The 20185-nt window shown below is 55.7% G+C and overlaps 7 protein-coding genes across 7 annotated transcripts; 2 read left to right on the forward strand and 5 right to left on the reverse strand.

The window, feature by feature from the left end:
* Positions 1-95: 95 nt before the first annotated feature.
* RCAN1 (Calcipressin-1) lies at positions 96-854 on the reverse strand (the record flags this gene model as incomplete). The annotated part of the gene is made up of 1 exon (XM_032025361.1): positions 96-854. One exon carries the CDS (start codon positions 852-854, stop codon positions 96-98), a length of 759 nt encoding a protein of 252 aa, XP_031878060.1.
* Positions 855-5577: 4723 nt separating this feature from the next.
* Positions 5578-7111, reverse strand: CGGC5_v009527 (Phenylalanine--tRNA ligase; the record flags this gene model as incomplete). Its single annotated transcript, XM_066152182.1, has 2 exons — positions 5578-6917; positions 6976-7111. The coding sequence occupies 2 exons, from the start codon at positions 7109-7111 to the stop codon at positions 5578-5580; spliced, it is 1476 nt and encodes a 491-aa protein (XP_066008578.1).
* A 713-nt stretch (positions 7112-7824) lies between these two features.
* On the forward strand, positions 7825-9123 carry CGGC5_v009528 (Mitochondrial dicarboxylate transporter; the record flags this gene model as incomplete). The annotated part of the gene is made up of 4 exons (XM_066152183.1): positions 7825-8056; positions 8159-8163; positions 8274-8980; positions 9036-9123. The coding sequence occupies 4 exons, from the start codon at positions 7825-7827 to the stop codon at positions 9121-9123; spliced, it is 1032 nt and encodes a 343-aa protein (XP_066008351.1).
* Positions 9124-9680: 557 nt separating this feature from the next.
* Positions 9681-10825, reverse strand: RPB3 (DNA-directed RNA polymerase II subunit RPB3; the record flags this gene model as incomplete). The annotated part of the gene is made up of 3 exons (XM_032025356.1): positions 9681-10074; positions 10132-10697; positions 10763-10825. 3 exons carry the CDS (start codon positions 10823-10825, stop codon positions 9681-9683), a joined length of 1023 nt encoding a protein of 340 aa, XP_031878005.1.
* Positions 10826-11389: 564 nt separating this feature from the next.
* CGGC5_v009530 (GrpE protein-like protein) lies at positions 11390-12186 on the forward strand (the record flags this gene model as incomplete). The annotated part of the gene is made up of 2 exons (XM_032025355.1): positions 11390-11662; positions 11743-12186. The coding sequence occupies 2 exons, from the start codon at positions 11390-11392 to the stop codon at positions 12184-12186; spliced, it is 717 nt and encodes a 238-aa protein (XP_031878006.1).
* Positions 12187-13065: 879 nt separating this feature from the next.
* CGGC5_v009531 (uncharacterized protein) lies at positions 13066-15526 on the reverse strand (the record flags this gene model as incomplete). Its single annotated transcript, XM_032025354.1, has 7 exons — positions 13066-13787; positions 13896-14001; positions 14053-14186; positions 14235-14437; positions 14485-14914; positions 15077-15178; positions 15226-15526. 7 exons carry the CDS (start codon positions 15524-15526, stop codon positions 13066-13068), a joined length of 1998 nt encoding a protein of 665 aa, XP_031878041.1.
* Positions 15527-16714: 1188 nt separating this feature from the next.
* Positions 16715-19990, reverse strand: rfc1 (Replication factor C subunit 1; the record flags this gene model as incomplete). Its single annotated transcript, XM_032025353.1, has 4 exons — positions 16715-17036; positions 17091-19697; positions 19750-19788; positions 19842-19990. The coding sequence occupies 4 exons, from the start codon at positions 19988-19990 to the stop codon at positions 16715-16717; spliced, it is 3117 nt and encodes a 1038-aa protein (XP_031878022.1).
* Positions 19991-20185: the final 195 nt, after the last annotated feature.

The raw sequence follows: 20185 nt of genomic DNA on the forward strand, positions 1-20185 counted from the left end.
GTTCTCAGATGCTAGATGCGCCCAATCCTGGTTCACCGCCTGTCCGTATCGTATCCAAACGCCTAAGTAAGATCGCTCGTAAAAGACTTGGTTCCTCATGCGTCCATCATCAGCTCCACCGGCGGGCGGGAAGTGTGCGCCATGATCGGCTTGGTGTTCTCGATCGGGCTGAACTCCATGGGCTCATCCGTCATGTCCTCGAGGCAGATGGCAGGAAGATCTGGGCTGTCGCCTTGGGCGTCGGGCTTGTAGAGAAGTGTTGAGCTGCGGCTGCGCGTCTGGTGGGAGCCGTCGATGGGGCTGATGGGAGTCTCGACACCGGAGGGGCGGTGACCAAGCTTGGCCAGGGCCTCGGCAAGATCCTCGGCGTGGACCATCTTGTTAGGGGCGTCCTCCAGCTTCATCTCCCAGCCGTGAGGAGGAGAGGGAGGGGGAGAGATGAAGAAGAGCTTGCCAGCATCGGGGAGGGCAAGGTGACGGTCGGTGACCTCGACCGGCGTGGGCTGGCCGAAGTAGACGCGGACGCGCTCGCCCATGACAGCCTCACCGTCCCAGATGCGACGGACGGCGATGGCGTCGTCTTCTGAGAAGAAGGAGACGACGATACGGCGGAAAGACTTGAGGGGGGCGAAAGAGTGAATGGGCGCCGTCTTGGAGATAAGGTCGCGGATAGTCTGGAGGTTATCAGGGCGGAAGACGTTGGTGTCGTTCAAGTTTGTGAGGAGGAGGGTGTTTGATGGCGGTGTCGGCTGGACCAGAGGCGGCAGGGAGGAGAGGTCGAGGGAAAGCGACTTGTTGGAGCCAGTTGAGCGTCTGGAAAAGATGGGACGGCTGTCTGACTTGGGAGGCTCCATCTTGGTGGTTGTGAGGAGAGAATGTGTGGTAGGGTGTGGTAGTGTTTGGTTGCGATTGCGTCGAGACAGCGAGGTGCTGTTGGTTCGCGTGCTTTTATGTCGACGATGTGGTGCGCTTGTTCATGTGCAAGCAGGTGTGTAGTGGAATGCCTCGATATGTATGTAATTTGCGACTATTGGTTCAGGTCGTGCGTCTTTGTTTTGTTTGTTGCTTGGTGCTGGAACGAGAAGTGACGGTAGTTGGCGGGAGGCGGTCTTGGTTATATGTCTTGAAGGTTGCAGTGGGCGGTGCAGTCCACTCGGTGCAGGTCCGCGGAACGGTAGTCGGTGGCAGAGGTACAAAGTACAAAATCGACGGCTGGGGCCCAGGTCCAGTCGGGTGGAGTGTGGGATGGTTGGATGGTTGGATGGTTGGATGGTGGATGGCTGAGTGTGAGTGGGCGAGGGATGGGTGCTGTATCGGGTGGGTGTGTCTGTGTGATGAAACGGGAAGGCCACACGGACTTACGGGCCCGTTTGAAGTTTCGCCGCCTCTGAGCCGTCGGGTCACAGTGGTGGAGACGCTGGACGCTGGACGCTGGACTGCGATACGCTTAGTGCCTCCCACTGCTCCTGCAGGCTACCGGTACCAGATCCGTTGGCAGTGCTGGCCAGTCGAGTCACTTGCGAATGGAAAAGTCATGGTCAGCCAAGCCAGGCAGTACTTCGTCAATTACAGCAGTTAAGCAGGGTCCAGCAAGGCAAGAACAACCTTGAAAGAGACGCACAGAGCATGTTGAGCACAGAGTTGGTCGTCCAGCACAGGGCCCCTGCTAGGAAGAGGAACAGGAACAGGAACGGGAACAGCAGCGCTGGCAAATTGAGGCTGTGCAAAAGCGAGAAGGAAAAAAAAAATGCTTTTCCTCCCGCGCTCCAGTAGGCTTGGCGATTTCTCTTGGGTACTGCGAAGTAGGTTCAGCAGGAAGCAATCCAGTCAGCAAGCTTATTACCTTGTCCCCTCGTCTCTTCGGTACGCAGTGATCATGCTGCTGCAGCAGGAGCAATGTTCGATGGCGGACTGGACCACCGTGATCTTCTCTTCCATGTTCAGTGTGAGTCGGGACAAGGCCTCTGGTTTGCCAACTGCATTGTTCGCCCCACCCGAAATCGAATTGTCGAGAATGCCATTCGCCACCCCAGCCATACTTTACGCAGCGACCTGTCCGTATTACTGTGTGTACCTTGCCGCACACTGCGGAAGTCGCTCGCTCGCTGTTCCTTAGCAGCGCAACTAATGGCAGGCCCAGACCAGCTGGACATGCTCAGGCCTGCACTGCTAGTGCTACGCATTTACCGACTCAAATGAAGAAATAATCGTGTCGATACGGTCGCAGCGTCATTTCGCCCTCTCCGCCTCACTCGGTAATTTCCACAGCAGTGACGACTGGCACTCGACGTTGAGGGCGGTGCTGCGCGAAAAAGCCAGTATGTTTCCAACTTTCAAGGTCATCTCAACCAAAAGGCAAAAAGTGACCGCATCGCCGTTGCAGGCCTCCCCCATGCACCACACCCGGCCTGTCATCACTCGGAAATGGGGGCGCCTCTGCGTCCCTTCCCCACGCGCCCAGCAATGGAACCCAGAACGGTGGCCGCTTCTGGCACTGTCCATGACGGCAACCACACCGTAAGGTACCGACTGCCCCGGGTACGGATACCTCGCGAAGAAACAGCGCCTCCGACCCGCTAATTGGCCGCAGCGGCATGGGCGCATCGCCGTCTTCACGATGCCATCCCACCTTGTGACCATCCACCCGTCCTCTCCCTGCCTCCCGGAAGCCTCCAACTCCATTGGCTGTGCCTCGCTGGATTCTCGAGAGGCATCTTGGCAACGGAGAGGCGATCACAGCAAATTCGAGAGATGGAACTCGGTACACTGCAGACACTGTCAAGTCAGCCACCGAATGCGCCCTCCGCTTCCCATTCGCCCTCACGCCTGCCCCTTTCCGATGATTTGGGTCTCTCGTAACCCTCTGTTACGACCCTTCGATATGCAGCCGCCTACCTACCTGCACATGGCTGCAGCGATCAATGGAACATACTTGCCCAGTCGGGACTCGGGCATATTCCGACTATCAACGTTACCATCAGAAGCATTATCTCACTTGTCATTTGCCAGCTATCAACTCGACAACACGTCTCCCCGCTCTCACGCTATCGGGGTAAAGATTCGAACACCCAGGGGGTCAACCGAGCTCCCCCACATCGTCAACAGTTAAGCCGCCGCGCCAAAGAGGGACCGGGGGCTGTGTAACGATAGGTTATTGTGTTCACACGACACCTCACGTCTGCCATCGCCCTCACCACGCTGAAGCACTTGACCACTGTACCTACGACGCCTGGATATTGCGGCATAGAGTTGAGTTTGAGGCGCCGCCTCCTTGGACCACCACGACGGCTACCTCGCCAAGGCCCTCTCACAGTTGTCGTTTCTGCAAGGAGACCTCAACCCTTAGGACATGATGCTTTTGATGGCTGAGGCTGTCTTGCTAGTCTTGGCTCGACAACTCGCCACGGCATCACACGTCGCTCTGGGGCTGGTTCAAGATTGATGATGGAAACTCCTCTCGACAGCCGCAGCAATTACGTCTTCATGCTATTGAAACCATGACTCAAAGGTCAGCTGGAACGAGGCTCCTCGCCTTCTTTCGCGATCGATATTGCAAATCCGGCCGGAAAAGCCCACCAGTTGTCAATCTTCCCACACCGGCTCAGCCCGGCAGCGTACGAGTCGCCCTACAAAGAGCCTTCCGCTCAGCCAACACGGGGCAAATTGCACTGAACCTCAGCCCCTTCCAACGCCGTCGAACAGACACCACAGCGCACGCTCGTTCGTCTCGTCTGATCCCGAGCATCCGTCAGCCACGATTGGTCTCCGCAGCATACGGATGAGAAGGAAATTTGCTGTCAATAGCGCCCTCAACACAGCCAAGCCATCTGTCGCAGCAAAAATGCCTCTCCTCTCGTCAGGATGCGATGCAGACATTCGATGTCTCAACTCAAATGATCCGGTGCTACGCAGAATTCCCTCTCCCCCGCCCGCCCGGCGCCCGCCCGACGCAGCTTACGGACAACTGTTGGTGGTCAGCTCCTTCGCGATCTGGAAACGAGGCTGTGCAGAATACCAAGACTTTCGACCTGCCAGATTGATGTTTCGCTCTGCAATCGGCTTCCCCAGACACCCTTCTAGGCCAAGACTTTCCTTTCCTGCGCTCCACACCCGCTGCTGCACTCCAATGTCCTTCTGACTTGCGCTTTGCACCATCAGGGACCAGTTGCCGAGTCGGGTAACTAGAGGAGTCTCGCCATTGAACCCGCATGCACGACAATCAATTATCGATCCACTCGCACATCTCTCCCGTGTCTCCAGACTCACCAACCTCCAACGCCGAAGCGCCTTTTCCTGTGAAATCCCATCTTCATGTCCTTTGACTGTGGAGTGTCGTCCCGCAATCCTGAGTATTAGGCTCGGGGCACGGTTCTCCATAAACCGTTTGCTACTGTGCCGTTTTCTTCTCAACTTCAGACTCTAAGACACTCCACCCTCGATGCGCCTGGCAGCTTATCTCCACGTATCGCGGGGCCTTCCTTGCCACGAGGGAAACTGCCTGCCCAGAAAGACGACCGGCTAATAAACTTTCCATAGCAAATTCGGACCTGAGGCATGGCAAAGCTCATCTCATTCCCGTTTGAACACATCGTCAGGAACCCGCTTCAGGAAACCAGCAGCAACCTGCCAACATTGACATCCGACCCGAAGCGAAAACACGCCGGCTGTTAGACATGGGAGCGTGGCTGAGCCTGGCAATGTTGTCCAGAATCCAGACTTTTCATACGTTGCGAGCAACAGACTGAACTCCGCCCTATCACGGGAGGCATGAAACTGACTTGCACGACCGTCCCAACTTATTCAGACGACGGGTCAAAATTCTGCCTTTCCCTCCGAACGCTACTGCAGCAACGCACCGCCCGGGCATTGTAGGTTTATGGATGATACAATCGATCTGCAACCACGGCGTCACTGCTTCAGATTGCGACCCGGCGATTGACTCTGTTCCCATCCGAGCATAATCTCACCGTTCGAGAATCTCGGCAGAATCATACAAGGGCGACCGCAGGGCAGATCCGCCTTTCCGAATCGCCCGCCCGGGCGCCTGGCGCTATGCCGTGTCAAAATGTTTCTTGCCGTTGCAGGGCTTGTACGGCCCGGCACTGCGCAGCACTGAAGTCTCGCTCTGTGACATCTTTTCCCGAGAACGAACATCAAACGAACAAGATCGAAGGAACAGAGATCTGTGAGTGGACGGGCATGGGGTCTATCAAATCCCCGAGATTGCCCTGTGAACTCTAGTCCACAGCGCAAGGCCGCTCAGCCAGCTGGGAATACCGAGTGCGGTCTTATAGTACAAGTTATTCTATCATACACGGCGTGATATACTCGCGATTTGAGAAAATCAGCTACTCAAGCAGGGCGGGCAAAGTCATGCCGTTGCCTTGGCAGCAATTTTCCCTCACGACATCCCCAAGCGAGAAGTAGCTACGACTGACAACGGCATGCTAAGGGATCCCGACCCCGTTTCGCAGGGACTCACTCCAATAGGGTCGTCCCGTCTCTGCAGACCGCTCGAGTGTTGGCTACACAGCCCCCTTACCCCTCAACGCTCGATGTGCAAGCGCAAATTATGCCTCACCGGATCTCGACACCTAGCTTTTCGACCAATTTCCGGGTCACCTCGTTGTGCAGCTCGTTGGTCTCTTCGTTGGTCAGGGTGCGCTCCAGGCTTCGGTAGTTGATGCGGTAGCACATGCTGCGCCTCCCCGTCTTGGGATGTGTGAACTCGTCCACAAGCCGGACGTCCTCGACCCGCTCACCGGCGATATCCCGGACCAGCTCCATGATGTCGTTCTCGTGGAAGTCCTGCGCGCTGGCCTTGGTGTTCCCGCCCGCTGCCGACACTCCGCGCAGCCAAAATGAGACGTCCTTGTGGCAGGCCGGGTGCTTGGAGAAGGGCACGAAGCGCTTCATGGTGTCGAGCTTGTCTGATACGCCCCTGAACTGGCCGAGGAATCTCTCATCCTGCGACCAGAAGAGGCGGATGTCGGGGATCTGGAAGAGGAGCATGGCAATACGTTCCAGGCCGATGCCGAAAGCCCAGCCCAGCTGGTTGGGCACCCCCGCGTTGATGCAGATGTCCTGCTTCACCACACCGCAGCCCAGCACCTCGAGCCAGTCCCCAGCGTAGTAAACTTCGAGTTCCCAGGACGGGCTCGTGAAAGGGAAGTACGCCTCCACCCAGCGAACCCGCAGCGGCTCGTCCTTGTAGTCCGGGTCCGCCTTCGCGGCGGCGGCCTTGGCCCGCGTGAAGATCTCAACGACCATGAGCTCGAGGGAGCGCTTCAGGTGAGCACCGATGGCCTCCGCCTCGGCGGCCGAGTGATGGCCCTCCTGCAGCGGGTTCCGCTCGGCGTCGAAGGCGGGATGAGGGTCCTCGACCTTGACGCCATGCTTGGGCAGCTTGTTCACGTCCTCCCACACGGCGGCCGCGATGTCGCCGTTGGGTACCTTGGTCCGGTCCCACATGCGCGCGCCCTCCATCTGGTGGAAGACGGGGTAATGACTCCTGTCGATGGCATCGCGGCGGTAGACGTCCGCGCTGATGAGGTACCCCTCGCTCAGGTTCTTCTTGAACGTCTGCGCCTGGTGCGCGCTCGTGTGCGTCCGCAGCAGCGTCTCCTTGTTGAAGTAGTAGGTGTCCGACTTGGCACGGCCGGGGTGGTCCAGCGGGAAGCCCAGCGAGTCGAAGTTCTGGTGCGTCGAGACGACGGGGTCGAAGGTGTTGTGGTACTTGTACGTCGGCGCAGGGAACTGCGACTCGATGATCTGCCGGGTGATGTAGACGGGGTGGTCCTTTTGCAGGTGAAGCTTGCGCGACGCCGCGTCGAGGACGGTCTTGGGCACGTTGAACCACTCGTCGGTCGTGATGGTCTGGCCGTTGACCTCGATCGTCTTCTTCTTCTGGTCTGCTGCTGCTGCGCTTCGCTCAGCAATTGAGATGGCCCACGGCGGAGTAGATCTTGGTCTGACCTGAAGAATAGGCGCGCCGGCTACTGCTCGACAGCAGCAGCGCGGGGCTTGTCCATTGTCGAGGGGCAGCACCGGGGCAGATGGCGCCACGGAAGCAGCTGCGCAATTGCCTCCCTGCTAGCCTTGGGATGAGCATGTTTTGGATTGCCCTTGATACGACGCAAAGGCTTTGTCGGGAATTAAGTGTTCATTACGGGCACCTCGAAGGTGTCCGGAACTGCAGCGGTGACTCGACAATTGGTCTCCTTCGCCGAGAATGGAGCTGGAGCCCTGAGCAAGTCGGTCGTCCCCGTCGATCGCAAGAAAACTGACGGGACGCACGGACCAGACGCCGTCTTGTCTTTTCGGCGACGGGCGGGCTGCCGACCCGGGGTCCTGGAGGCGCTGTAGCGCATGGCACCCCTACTAATTAGCGCCCATGACGCAGCAGCTTTCTGCTCGTCCAGCGCCGATAACAGCCGAGAGCTGGGAGGATTGGGGGGTTGTTTTTTTCTAATCAGGCCCAAGGGGAGGGGAGGAAAAAAAGTTCGTGATACACCGAGCCGAACGAACCATTCGGCTTCTTCCACCCACGCACCACCTCACCACCTCCAACTTCTCCAAACGCCAATCCCGAAGTCGGCTTTTTCGAGCGCTAGACGTCACCGCAACCCTCCCCGAAAGTGACGTTCTACCCTCGAATCGGCGACAAACAGAAACCTTGACCTTGCTATATAGGTCACCAGGAAGACAACCTTTCCGGTTATCAATTGGGCAAATTTAGATAAAGGTTTCTGGTTCTCCGCGACGCAAGTTCACTTTGCGCCGCAGCGGGATGAGCCTTTCGGTCAAGATCGCATAGCTGCAACGATGCAGTCCACCGCCAACATGGTTCCTGCCGCCGCCTCCAGCAAGCCCGCCGACGAGGCGTCATTCTCATCGTCGCCGGTGAAGGCGGTGCAAATTGATAGCCAGGAGAAGCCGCAGCAGAAGCAGACGACGACACCCAAGAAGAAGGCGGATAGCTCCGTGCGATACCCCTTTTGGTTCGGAGGCAGCGCCAGTAGTATGGCCGCCTGCGTAACACATCCCCTGGATTTGGGTGAGTCTTCTTCCCCCGTGCTTGTGATCGAGCAAGTGTGTGCATGATAAGCACCTGCGATATCGCAATGCCGGAGTTTACAGGATGCTGACGATGTCTCAGTCAAGGTACGCATGCGCCCGAACAACACCACCAGCACACAATCACGAACACCCCAATTGCCGTGACGAACATGCAATCTCGAACGAATCATTCATACTTACCAAACAATGCACAGGTCCGCCTGCAAGTCCGCCGTCCCGACGCGCCAAAGAACATGGTCGGCACCTTCGCCCACATCGTCCGCAACCACGGCATCACCGGCCTCTACAACGGCCTCTCCGCCTCCCTCCTCCGCCAGATGACCTACTCCACCGTCCGCTTCGGCGCCTACGAGGAGATGAAGGTCCGCGCGACCCGCAAGAACAACGGCAAGGCCCCGGCCTTCCCCGTCCTCGTCGCCATGGCCTCCGCCTCGGGCTTCGTCGGCGGCATCTCGGGCAACGCCGCCGACGTGCTCAACGTGCGCATGCAGCAGGACGCCGCCCTGCCCGCCGCCGAGCGCCGCAACTACAACCACGCCCTCGAGGGCATGCTGCGCATGGCGCGCGAGGAGGGCATCATGAGCTGGTTCCGCGGCGTGCTGCCCAACAGCATGCGCGCCGCCGCCATGACGGCCTCCCAGCTCGCGTCCTACGACACCTTCAAGGGCATGCTCATCAGGCACACGCCCATGGGCGACAACCTCACTACGCACTTCACCGCGAGCTTCCTCGCGGGCGTCATGGCCGCGACGGTCACCAGCCCGATCGACGTCATCAAGACCCGCGTCATGTCCGCGACCACGCAGGAGGGGCTGGCGCACACCCTGGCCAAGATTTATAAGGCAGAGGGCCTGGGGTGGATGTTCAAGGGCTGGGTGCCTAGTTTCCTGAGGCTTGGACCGTGAGTTTCCTGACACATCTCATTCGACGCTCACAATCGACTAACCATCTAACAGCCAAACCATCTGTACATTCGTCTTCCTAGAAATGCACCGCAAGGTCTATAGAGCGGTGACCGACGTTGGCGGCGAGGAAGCCATCTAGGGAGTAAAGTAGCATTAGACTTCAGCGTTTTAGACACTGCATATGTAATGAGGGGGCGTTGGAAAGAGGTCATCTGTTGCATTTTTGACAGGAGTCTTGGGGATACACAAAAGAGTTGGATGCTGGTTTTCGCTTCAAAAAGACACATATTTGGGCTGTTTTGTGAGTTGTATTAGAGGTGCCTTGGAGGGCTGGAGTCTTCAGATTACTCGTATTTTTCGGCCCCTTCACCCTCACCTTTCGTATCGTTTTTTCTTGCATCGCCTTTTCAGTTTTCGACGTCGTCCCTCGCGGACGTCCAGGCCAGTATGAGAGCCAAGTCTATATGCCAGGAAAGCCACATTGGCAAAGAATCAAAACCGTCTCCCCTCTTACCCCTGAGATGCTCCCGTCGCGAGGTGCTGGCCCAGTCTCATACTCATACAGCGAACCCCAAATGTCTTTTTATGTAAATAGGCCAGTCCATGCTGATGCTGGCTGTCCTCAAAACTCGCAAAACTCCATTGCCGCCCATCTTCAAGAGATCATTAACGCCTTTATTGTGTGGATCATCATGCTCAGTTCCAGCCAGATTGGCCAGAAGCACCGTAGGGTGTGGTGGTAGCGTACGGAGTCGTCGCGCTCCCACCCCATGAGCCCTGAGCGCCACCGTTGAATGGGGTGGTGTAACCTTGGTCCTGTCCCCAGGGGTTGCCGCCGTCCATGTCCAGGTTGGGGCTACGTGGGCCGTCAAAGTCGCCCATACCATCGTCATCAGCCTCGCCGGTGAGCATGTGCAGCAACAATGCCATCTTCTCCTGGATGATCTTGATTCCCTCCTGGATGATCTGGTCGGGCTCTAGACTTCCAACGCCCTCGACCTCGAAGTAGAACTTTTCAGGTACTGCGTCGTAGTCGAACGCTTCTCCCTCTTGAGGAGGGTCCTCCATCTTCGCGTACTTGCTCTCAGGCCTAGAGAAACATATTTAGCCATAACATCCTGCGCGTTGCCAACCTTGAGAGACTTACCACTCCGCCTTCGCATCCTCCTCATACCACATGTCCAAGTGATGCAGCTTGTTATGAGGGTCGTATTCAAAGCCGACAGCAGCCGTAGGCATCCATTTCGCGTGCTCCTTGGCGATTCCCTTCTTTGCGATGCACGACAACTTGAGCTCCTGACCCTTGCGCAACTTTGCGATCAGAGAGCCCTGACCTTCCGGATCCATGATGACCGGGTTTCCTACGGTGCCATTTTGTCTGAAACTATCGACAATCAGGTCGCTCGCATAAACCTTCATCGTCTCGTCGGAGGAGCAGCGTGCGTGCAGGGTAAGCTTGACACTGCAGTTGTCGCAGTACTGCTCGCAGTCGCAATCACGGGAGTACAATAAGCTGTTGACATCCTTCGAATGCAGGGGAATGAGACCCAGACGGTGGGCAATGAACTCGTCGGCAAGAACAGAGGTATTGGCTTCGATTTCGACCAGGTCGATGGCGATTGTCGGGACCTCGGCCTGAATCACGCGCCGCAGCGAGTTGGCAAAAGAGAGATCGCAGTTCGAAAGGTCAAAGTTGACGTGGATGTTGTCGGCCTAACCAGACAGATGGAAAGTTAGCACCACGGCCTTCATTCCATCGATGAAGCGGTGTGATTTACCCCCGAAATCTTGATCTGAGGCCCCCCGGACTCGCCGTCCAACAGCATCGGTTCGTACTCCATCGCGCCTACTCCGCCAAATCGAGGTCTAGTTTGCAAGTTGTGGAGGGCTGAGAAACGTCGCAAGAGCAAATAGTAGCACCGAGATCGAGTGCGCGGGTTTCTGATAAAGCCGCCTTTGTGACCGAGTATCGACGTGGGTGGGTTGTACGAGGATGAGTTGGCGATAGCTAGGCAGTGGGGGAAGGCTGAAAGGATATTTTTGCGACAGGAGGCGAGGTGAAGTCGCGCTCTCCCAATTGGAAGGTCCAGCAACCGTGCAGCGTCGTGCCTGGCGTGCTAAACCACACTGGCCTTGCCTTGGCATTAATTACTCTTATCGATAACGCCCGCCGCCGGGCCCTCCGTTCATCCGCCCCGAGATGGAGCTCCATCCCCGGACTTGATTGGGCGCAAAAGTTTCCCGAGTGGCCGTGGGCTAACGGCAGTCCATCCGTCACTGAGGGCCATTCCGATAAAATTTCATTCCCTCTTAAAAGCTCCTCAGTCCCTGCGTCGCCTCCCGACCCTCCCCTCTAAATCTTCCACCTCCTGCGCCCCCCAATTCCAACAACCACAAACGCCATAATGTTCAGACAAGCTATCGCCACCTCTTCCCGCGCTGTGCGCTCCGGCATGCGCACCCAGACTCCCAAGTCTGTCTTCCAAAACCAGTTCCAGACTTCCCCGGCTTTCAGGATACGGGCCGCTCAGCCTGCCGTCGCAAGATGGTACAGCGACGCCAAGGAGAAGGAGACCAAGGAGACCGAGGCGCCCAAGGAGAGTGAGAAGGCTGAGGACGCCGAGTCACCGTTGAAGAAGCAGCTCGAGGCCAAGGAGAAGGAGGCCGCTGACTGGAAGGTTCGTCGATGCGCAATTAACCCCTCCTACCGATGTCGGCTCTCCGAGAAAAAAGTGGCTAACACAGCAACGCTCAACAGGACAAGTGCCTGCGCACCATCGCCGACTTCCGCAACCTCCAGGACCGCACACAGCGCGAGGTCAAGCAGGCCCGCGACTTCGCCCTCCAAAAGTTCGCTAAGGACCTTGTCGACAGCGTCGACAACCTGGATCGCGCGCTCTCCATGGTGCCCCAGGAGAAGATCAACGCCACCGAGAAGTCTGGCGACCTCCAGGACCTCGTTAACCTGTACGAGGGTCTCAAGATGACCGACGACATCCTCATGTCCACCCTCAAGAAGCACGGCATCGAGCGCGTCAACCCCGAGGGCGAGAAGTTCAACCCCAACGAGCACGACGCCACCTTCATGGCACCCCAGCCCGACAAGGAGGACAACACCGTCTTCCACGTCCAGCAGAAGGGATTCAAGCTCAACGGTCGTGTGCTGCGCGCCGCCAAGGTCGGCGTCGTCAAGAACGCTTAAACCGTCTGACTCGTCCGCGATCTCCAGCACTCGGCCCCTGCTGATGTGCGGGGGTCTTTCCAACCAAAAGATTCCATGGGGCTGGCCTGCCGCTGGGAGGCTTCGGCGGCCGCAGCCCCCTTTGTACCATTATGTTCTACGATACTGTGTCGATTCCCGGAACAGCGAACTGGGCGTTCCGGTCGGTGTATAATGCTCCTCTCATGACGTTACTATTGCATGGCTGATTGGGGGCCAAAATGGGTTGGCCCTCACTGGAAGAAAAGAAAAAGGATAGAATCCGGATATGTTGTGTACATAGGCCTCGGATAGGGATTCCGGGGTCTCACGATTCTTCTCAAAAGCTCTGGTACAATTTAATTACCGCCTTGGAGACATTGATCTCCCTGTCACTACATCACATTCAACCTTCAATGGCTATTCATTTCCGTGATATACTCTCCATCTTTGATTATCTACACATTCCTCGGTGGAAAGTTGGCAATTCCGACGTCGAAGTCTTCACCTCTCTTGGGGTATCGTACTCAAACTAGGGCATATCCTATGCCGAAACATTGCGCAAAACAAACAAGAAAAAGAGCGGGAGGGATGGGCATGTCAACAATTGCCAATTCCGCTTTCAGCCTGCCGCGCCGTGTTAGTCAACGGTCCCACTGATTGATAATTCCCAGCTTGGCAATACCTAATACTCGGCTCACCCTCGGGAATGCATCCGGTAGTGATTGGTTTCTCGACTTTCACCAACCATCTCGTCGGCCGAAAGACGAGGAAACAGAGAGAACCTTGGTGTCCTATGGCCATGCATGTCTGCACTGTCAACAAGATTGAGTGAAGCGGACCCCCGGCCCAGCATCAATGATGCGACAGTGAATTTCACTGTCAGAAGCAGTCTGCAAGCTCAAGGGCGATCATCTTATCCCGAAAGTGCTCCGAGACCGCCTTGCGGACCTCATCGGGGCTCGCCATTTCAGCCCTCGCGCACTCATTCTTGATCTGCCACTCAAGCAGCGCCAGCTCAGCCTTCATGCTCTGGTTCTGGGTCTGCGCATGCTTGAGAGCGTCGAACTTGCTCTGGATTTCGTATCGCAACTCGTGCAGGTGTGCCGAAACCTGGCGAAGGATCCGCCTGTGATTGCGCTGCCGCATCGCCATGTCCTCCGCGGCCTTCTTCTGCACGATATGGTCGACCGCCAGCCGGATCTCTCGCAGCTCCATCTTGGCTCGCTCAATGGCGCCGCGCATGTTGTCGTTCTCACGCGTCATCTCTGCATCTTGGTTCTTCCATCGGGTGACCGTCTGCCAGCGCTGCGATATGATGAGCTGGGCGTTCTGGGGTGCGACGCCGGCAACGCGGCGACTGGCGGGTGAGTGCAGCGCTTCGAGGACCTCAGCGTCGGTGTAGGACTTCCTGTAGTTGCCGATACCGTCATCGCTGGAGGTGCTTGAGGAGACGACCGAGCGTGCTGAGATCGTCTCGAGGGGCGTTACGGGGTCGTTGGCCTCGCGGAACTGGACTTTGCGGAAGCGGCGCGCAGCAATCGGGTCCATACGGTCAAAGAGGCCAAACCACCAGTTGCGCATCTTGTGCTTGAGGGTAACGCCTGACAAGGTTAGAAAGGTCCAGTCCGAGGGAGTCTAGTGGTAGTTGCCTGGAGGACTGAAGATGATGGAGGGCTCTGATTCTACTGAGTAGCACGGTGTGATCCAACCCCCATCGTTGATGTCTCTCTGGAGCTCAAAGGAGAGAGTAAGTCGGTCGACGACGAGATGTCTGTCATTATCCTCAAGAGGCGTCTCGGGGCGCATGCGTTGAGCCTGGGACAGATTCAGTCAATGCTTCAGGGAGGGTAATAAGGGGCCACATACATCCTCCGCCATGAAGACTTGGTTTGTCTGAGGGTCTCGTCGAGAGCAGCCTTCAGATAGGAGACGGAATGTGCACGGCGAAACGCGTCCCGATTCGGGGTCACCCTCGTCATCCGAGATGTCATACTCCTCAGCTGTCATAAATGAGAATGTGACCACGAGAAAAGTTAGGTTACTCTTACCGAAGTCACGATTAGTATCGTATGGCTGCTTGTAAGCCGACCCAGGCATAGAAACCTCGGGATGCATGTAGTCTTCAAACTTGAAGCTGTTGAACCTGGGCGAGACGTGAAGATATCTGGGACGGGGCACTTCGTAGGCTGGGTTGCGATCCGTCTCAGGAGGCGCATACTCTTTTGTAGCCATGTTGGCCTCCTTCAGCATCCTGTATGATGGTTAAATGAAAGTCCTCTTCTGAGCGTGGGAGCTTACTTGGCATAATCCTCCATCTCTCGTTTCTCCCCAGAACTCAGTCCAGATGTCTGAGTTGTATCCTTTGACGGCGATGTCTGCGTCACAGACCTTGTGCCCAGGCTTGCCGTCTCTCGAGATGTCTGAAACGACTCGGCCGTTGTGGACCCCATCGTGGACTCGTTCATGGACTCGGTCGCTTTGATGGCCATCCAATTGCGCAGTGGATCATTTCCCGGGAGCAACGGAGGGCCTCGCATGGCATTGTAAGCCATCATCATTGAATCCGTCAGTTTCCACGTCTTATTGTAGGGGTGGCCGGCAGAGCAGCCTGGAAGTCGCGGGCTGGGGTCATCCGGGCCATAGTCGACCAGATTGCTCTGGAACATCGACCAATCCTTCGCTCTAGATGAGCTACCCATCTTCAAGCTAGCATTCTGAGTGCTTGAACCTAAGCGGCATCAGCATCTATTCTGGATGATGGTGAATGCAAACACCGTATGTGTTGGTGAGCAACGCAGGGATGAATGCAAGGCAGGGGTAATTATAAGGGAAGCGCCAGTTTGTATGGGAATAAGGGAGAATAACTAAGAGATGTTCCAAACAATCTTACCTTTTTCGGTAGACTGTTGGCATGATGCAGTCGGCGACGAAGACCGAGCTTGGCAAGCTGCTTCCATTTCGTCCATGTCGTAATGAATCACCGTGTCAGGAGCTGCTTCAGTCAGCGTCGTACAGTCATGCCGAAGCTCTGAGACATACTGGAACAACGGTCGAAATCTTCTAGGTTGTTGTCCTGTTCCCAGTTACCGTACAGAACCGTGTCTGCGTTGTTCTGTATTAGGTCCCCATGCCCGAGGCCCAAGGGGCCGACATTGGAAGCACCCTCATCAAAGCGGTATTCGGTGTTCTGGTGCACATACTCTTCAATAATGTCAGAACTGTCGAACTTCTCGTAAGTGATGTCTTCGGTAGGGTAGTTGTGAAGGTGATCGGCAGAAACATCGGCATTGGCCCCGGTCGCAATCATAGGGGTCGATTCGCGGGAAGCCTCCTCGATCATCGAGAGCTGATGAGGACTATGAGCGCGGACGGCAACCACTGCCTCGGGTATCGCTTATGAGAGCTCATTAGATATTTTTCAAATGCAATTGGGTTCCATCGTAGAGGAAAGGCGAGATGTTTGAGCACTTACTTCGCCGGCCCATTGAGTACTGATCCGGCCCCCCTCGTCTGGAAAGTGCAGAGGATAGTGCCGACAGATTTTCAAGAGTAAGCCTCTCGGAGTCTTTTTGAGGCAGTTTCCTCTTCGAGATGAGAACTGTTATACGAGGGACGTCGGAAAATGTCAGCTGAAGGTCGAGCTATACGTCGAAGACGCAGTATCCCCAATGAGGAAGTTGGTGTCCTGATATCCGCTGCAGTCGACAGGATGAAAGAGTACCCTTAAGATGCAAGGAAGGAGGGAGAGAAATCTCGACAGTAATGATTGAAGAAAAAGTTGAGTGAGTGGTAGAAGCGAGCAGTCCAAGTGGAATGGAAAGAGTGACATGGGAAAAGTAAGAGTGAAGAGGTAGTGGTGAATAGGATGTCAAATTACCTTTGCAAACCTCCGCAATTCCTCCAACAGTTTTCATGGGCCACGTCTTGCGCTTGCCCATTTTTGTGTCCTTTGTTATGGTGGACAGTGTGGCCGAGGGCATCGTGAGCGACAAAGCAGAAGATTTCACCTAGAGGTGACAAGTGAGCAATGATTAGGTGAAATCCCTTTCGAGAGACTTACCAGACTCCTGAGGGAAGTCGCGCTCTGGATTTCTAAAAAGCTTGCCCACATCCAATAGACCTAACGGAGTTGGGATCTCAGAGCGATTTAAGCTCCATGGCTTTTCAGGAAGGTAGCTCCCATGGGAGATGGGAGTTTTTAAGGAAGGAGGCGAAGAACATTCTTCTGTCAGGCACAAGCAGAAACTGCCTGGCTTACAGCTGGTCAGATCGTACGGTCAAAGGGTGCAAAATCGAATTGTGATAATTTTGCCTTTCAAAGACCCCAAGAAGGATGGGTCAGTTGAGTACGTATAGCGTATTAACAGCCCTTTGTACAAGAACAATACAATATCTAACAACATAGAGCTCAGGAGCCGCGTCCTCCACTAATCCCGCACGCCCTAAAGTGCATCTGTCCCCTCGGTGAGAGCAACGCCTGTTCATAATAATTACAAAGGCCAAAACGGCAACCTCACACTACCAGTCCTTATTTCTTGCCCTTGCCCTTTGCTGTTGTAGTCTTGGCCTTGGGATGTCCTCTCTTAGGCTTGGCATCCGCATCATCATCTTCGTCCTCCTCTGCTTTGGCCTTCTTGGTGGCTCTCTTAGCCTTGGGCTTGGGCTGCTTGATGTATTTATCTCCCTTCAGATCAAGCTCATCCTCTTCAGCAGGCTCAGCAGGTTCAGCAACAGCGGCATCGTCCTCTTCCTCGATGGCCTCCTCCAGGTCCGGGGCCACTTTAGCAGCCTTGGGAGCCATCACGTTGCTAGACTTCATGAATGGAATGGGATGCGACATGGCGTTATATCTGTGATAAGTTAGAACATTGATATGTCAGGGGGTTTATTGGAGCATTTCTTACGTTCGAGTGAATGCGGCCTTCGTCTTTGACTCGATTTCAGCACGACCCTCGGCCTGGGGTCCAACGCCCAATTCTTGAATGGCGTCAAAGTCGTCTCGCGTCAAGTAGTAGCTGTCCATTAGTTGGATAATCTCTTCCACGCAGTCCTTGCCCTCGACAGACAAGCGACGGATGAGCTGGTCCCATAGGACGGGCAAGTACTGCTGACGAATCTCATGGGCATCGCCTGATGATCTGAGTCGCATATGAGAGTGAATCTCACGGATGTAACGGCTCAGCTTGCCGGTCTTGCTGTTATTGCCGAGCCAAGAAGTGAAGCTGGAGCCCATAAGCTGGCCAGCGATGTAGCTTGCGGGACGGACAGTGCTGAAAATTGCGTGGGTAGGCATGAGACTCCACTGTTGCTGCGGTCCATGAATCATACGATCGACCAAGTCACCATCACTGATGCTCTCAGCAGCCTGATCCACGAGTTCGAGGTACTTGAGATTCTCCTCTCTCTTGTTGTAGCCCTTGTGGTTGAGCGCCATCGGCTTGCTTTTGAGGTAATTCTCCTGGATCATGAGATAACTGAACTCATGATCGTTGAAATAGAGCTCAATCTTCTCGTTGAGGGTGGTCTTGCTGGCGGGAGCGAATAATCCACCCCCAAGCATCTTCTGGCAGATATCCCATGGCTTCAGAATGACGTGCTTCTCCCAAGCCTTCGTCATCGCCTTGCCTTGATCGTAGTTCATGTTTGCTTGGTCGAGCTTGGCTGTCGATATCATGTTGATAATCTGTCGAATATCCTTATTGCTGCCTTCAATCAGGGCGTCCACCACCGGCACGGGCAGTTTCAACCCTTCACGATGGCAAATAGTCATGATACGAGACCGAACTTGCTCCACCGTTGGGCGTCGGAACGGGACATCCGTGGTGACGAAGTCGAAGGGCTTCATCTTCGGCAGCTTGCGCTCGTTGCAGATGAGAATGAGGGGCACCTCGGTCTTCTTGCAGAACTTCGCGAGAGCTCCAACACCACCTCGGTCGCCGGCAGACATTCCGTCAACCTCATCCATGATCAACACGATGTTCTTCTTGACCCCATCGACCTTTTTGCCGTCTCCGGCAAAGTAACCAAGGAGCGAAGTGTTGTTCATGATTTCACTCACGCCATTCTCGACAAGCTTCTTGCTGCGCGTGTCACTGGCGTTACTCTCAATTACGTCGAAACCCTCAAGTTTTGCAGCCAGGTGGGCAGCAGTCGTCTTGCCGATACCAGGGGGGCCGGAGATGATGATGGCACGGGTGCCGCCCATGCCGTCTGCACCACGCTTCTGGAAGTCGTATTTCCTTGACTTTTGCCAATTTCTGAGCCAGGCTTGGATTTTCTCGACCTGGGACTTGTTGCCACAGATGTGGTTAAGTTGACTTGGCGCGTATTTGGAAGTCCAGAGCTGCACTGGAGCAGCCGCCGGAGCTGTCGCGGTGGTTGTGCCACGAGCTGCAGCTGCCTGTTTCGCAGCCTTCTCAGCTGCGGCCTTCCTAGCTTTCTCTTCTCGTTCCATTTCCAGAGCCTGCTTCTTGATGTTTTCCTCTTCCTGCTTCTTCTTCTCGCGTGCCTTCTCAGCGCCTTTACCACTGCCACCGTATGCTGGGAGACGTCGAATAAGCTCGAACAGACCCTCCTCATTGATCGTCTTGATGCCGAGATCCTTGATCTTCCTCAACTTGCTTGGGCCTGCGTCGTCGCCTAGCACAACGTAACTCGTCTTGCTGCTTGGTGATCCTGTAACTTTGCCGCCGTACTTCTTGACCAGAGCCTGTCCTTCTTCGCGGCCGATCGTTTGCAGCACTCCAGTGAAGACAAAAGTCAAGCCTGAAAGACACTCATCTTCACCCTCGGGAAGCTCTGCAGCTCCAGCATTCGGGGGTGCAGCACTGCTGTTGCCACCTCCAGCAGCTGACTTACGCCAGTCAAACTTCGCGTTGGGGTCTTGCGGGGGAGGTGTGGGAGGGCGGACGGTAGGAATGTCGTCCAGAATCGACTGATAGGTGGCGTCCTCGGGGACATCGGCTTTCTTGGCTCTAGGAGCACGAGGCTTCGCGGGTGCCTTCTTCTTTTGCGGAGGTTGCTCTTCCTCAGAGTCCTCAGATTCCTCCTCGGGGGTCTTGCGCCTCTTTGTGCCAGCTGCTGCCTTGGTGGGAGCCGCAGCCGCAGCACTCCGAGAGGCCACGCGCTTGGGCTTCGGTAGCACCTCCTCGTCACTATCGTCCTCCGCGTAGTCGTCGTTCTTTCGCTTGTTCCGTCCCTTGATATCCGCCGCGAAGATATCGCCATCATCGTCATTGTCACCCTCGTCAACATAGGCATCGGCGTCGTCGTCCGAGTCGTACTTCTTGAAAGCCGTGGTCGTACGCTTCTTTGAAGCTGTTGTTCCGTTTTTGGCAGGCTCTTCGGTTGGTCTGGCTGCGACCTTCTTGTTGCGTGGGCTTGTACGGATCTCCACCTCGGTCTTCACCTTGGTTGTTCGGTCTGTCTTCGGCGAGGGCGCTGGTTTCGAGGTCTTTGATGATGAGAAGTAATCGCTAGCGGTTGTCTCTGTTCCCTTCACAGCCTCGCTCCTGAAAGATCGGTTAGCCAGAGTGGGCAGGACTGGATGCTTGGTTATCGTACTTGATCTTCTTTTTGTCGGCGGCCTTGGCCGCGGGCTTTCTGTTGTACATTTAGTAAAATGACGATTAAAAAACAGACTTCGCATGTCTTACGGTGCGGGAGCAGGTGCTTCCTCATCGTCGCTGTCTTCCACGACCTTTCTGCCCCTTCGACTCTTGGGCGGCTCCTCGACCTTCTTCGGTGCGGGCTTGGGAGGTGCACCACCCTTTGGCCCAAAGAAGGACCGGATGTCAGCAGGCATTGTGAATTGGTGTTGCAGTAACCTAGAAGCCTGTGACGGTTTGAATGCAATGGGGTTTGTCCGAAGTTTGAAAAGGCTCGTTGTGGTGCTGTTGCCTAAGGGACGTGTGATGTTGGTGAACGGCCGATGCCAATTGCTTCGTTCGTGCCTGGCGTCCGAGGAAGCGTGCTCGTAATGGATTTCCTACGCGAAAGT

This window comes from Colletotrichum fructicola (assembly GCF_000319635.2).
Source record: "Colletotrichum fructicola Nara gc5 chromosome Unknown KSG_Nara_v1_contig05, whole genome shotgun sequence".
Taxonomy (NCBI): domain Eukaryota; kingdom Fungi; phylum Ascomycota; class Sordariomycetes; order Glomerellales; family Glomerellaceae; genus Colletotrichum; species Colletotrichum fructicola.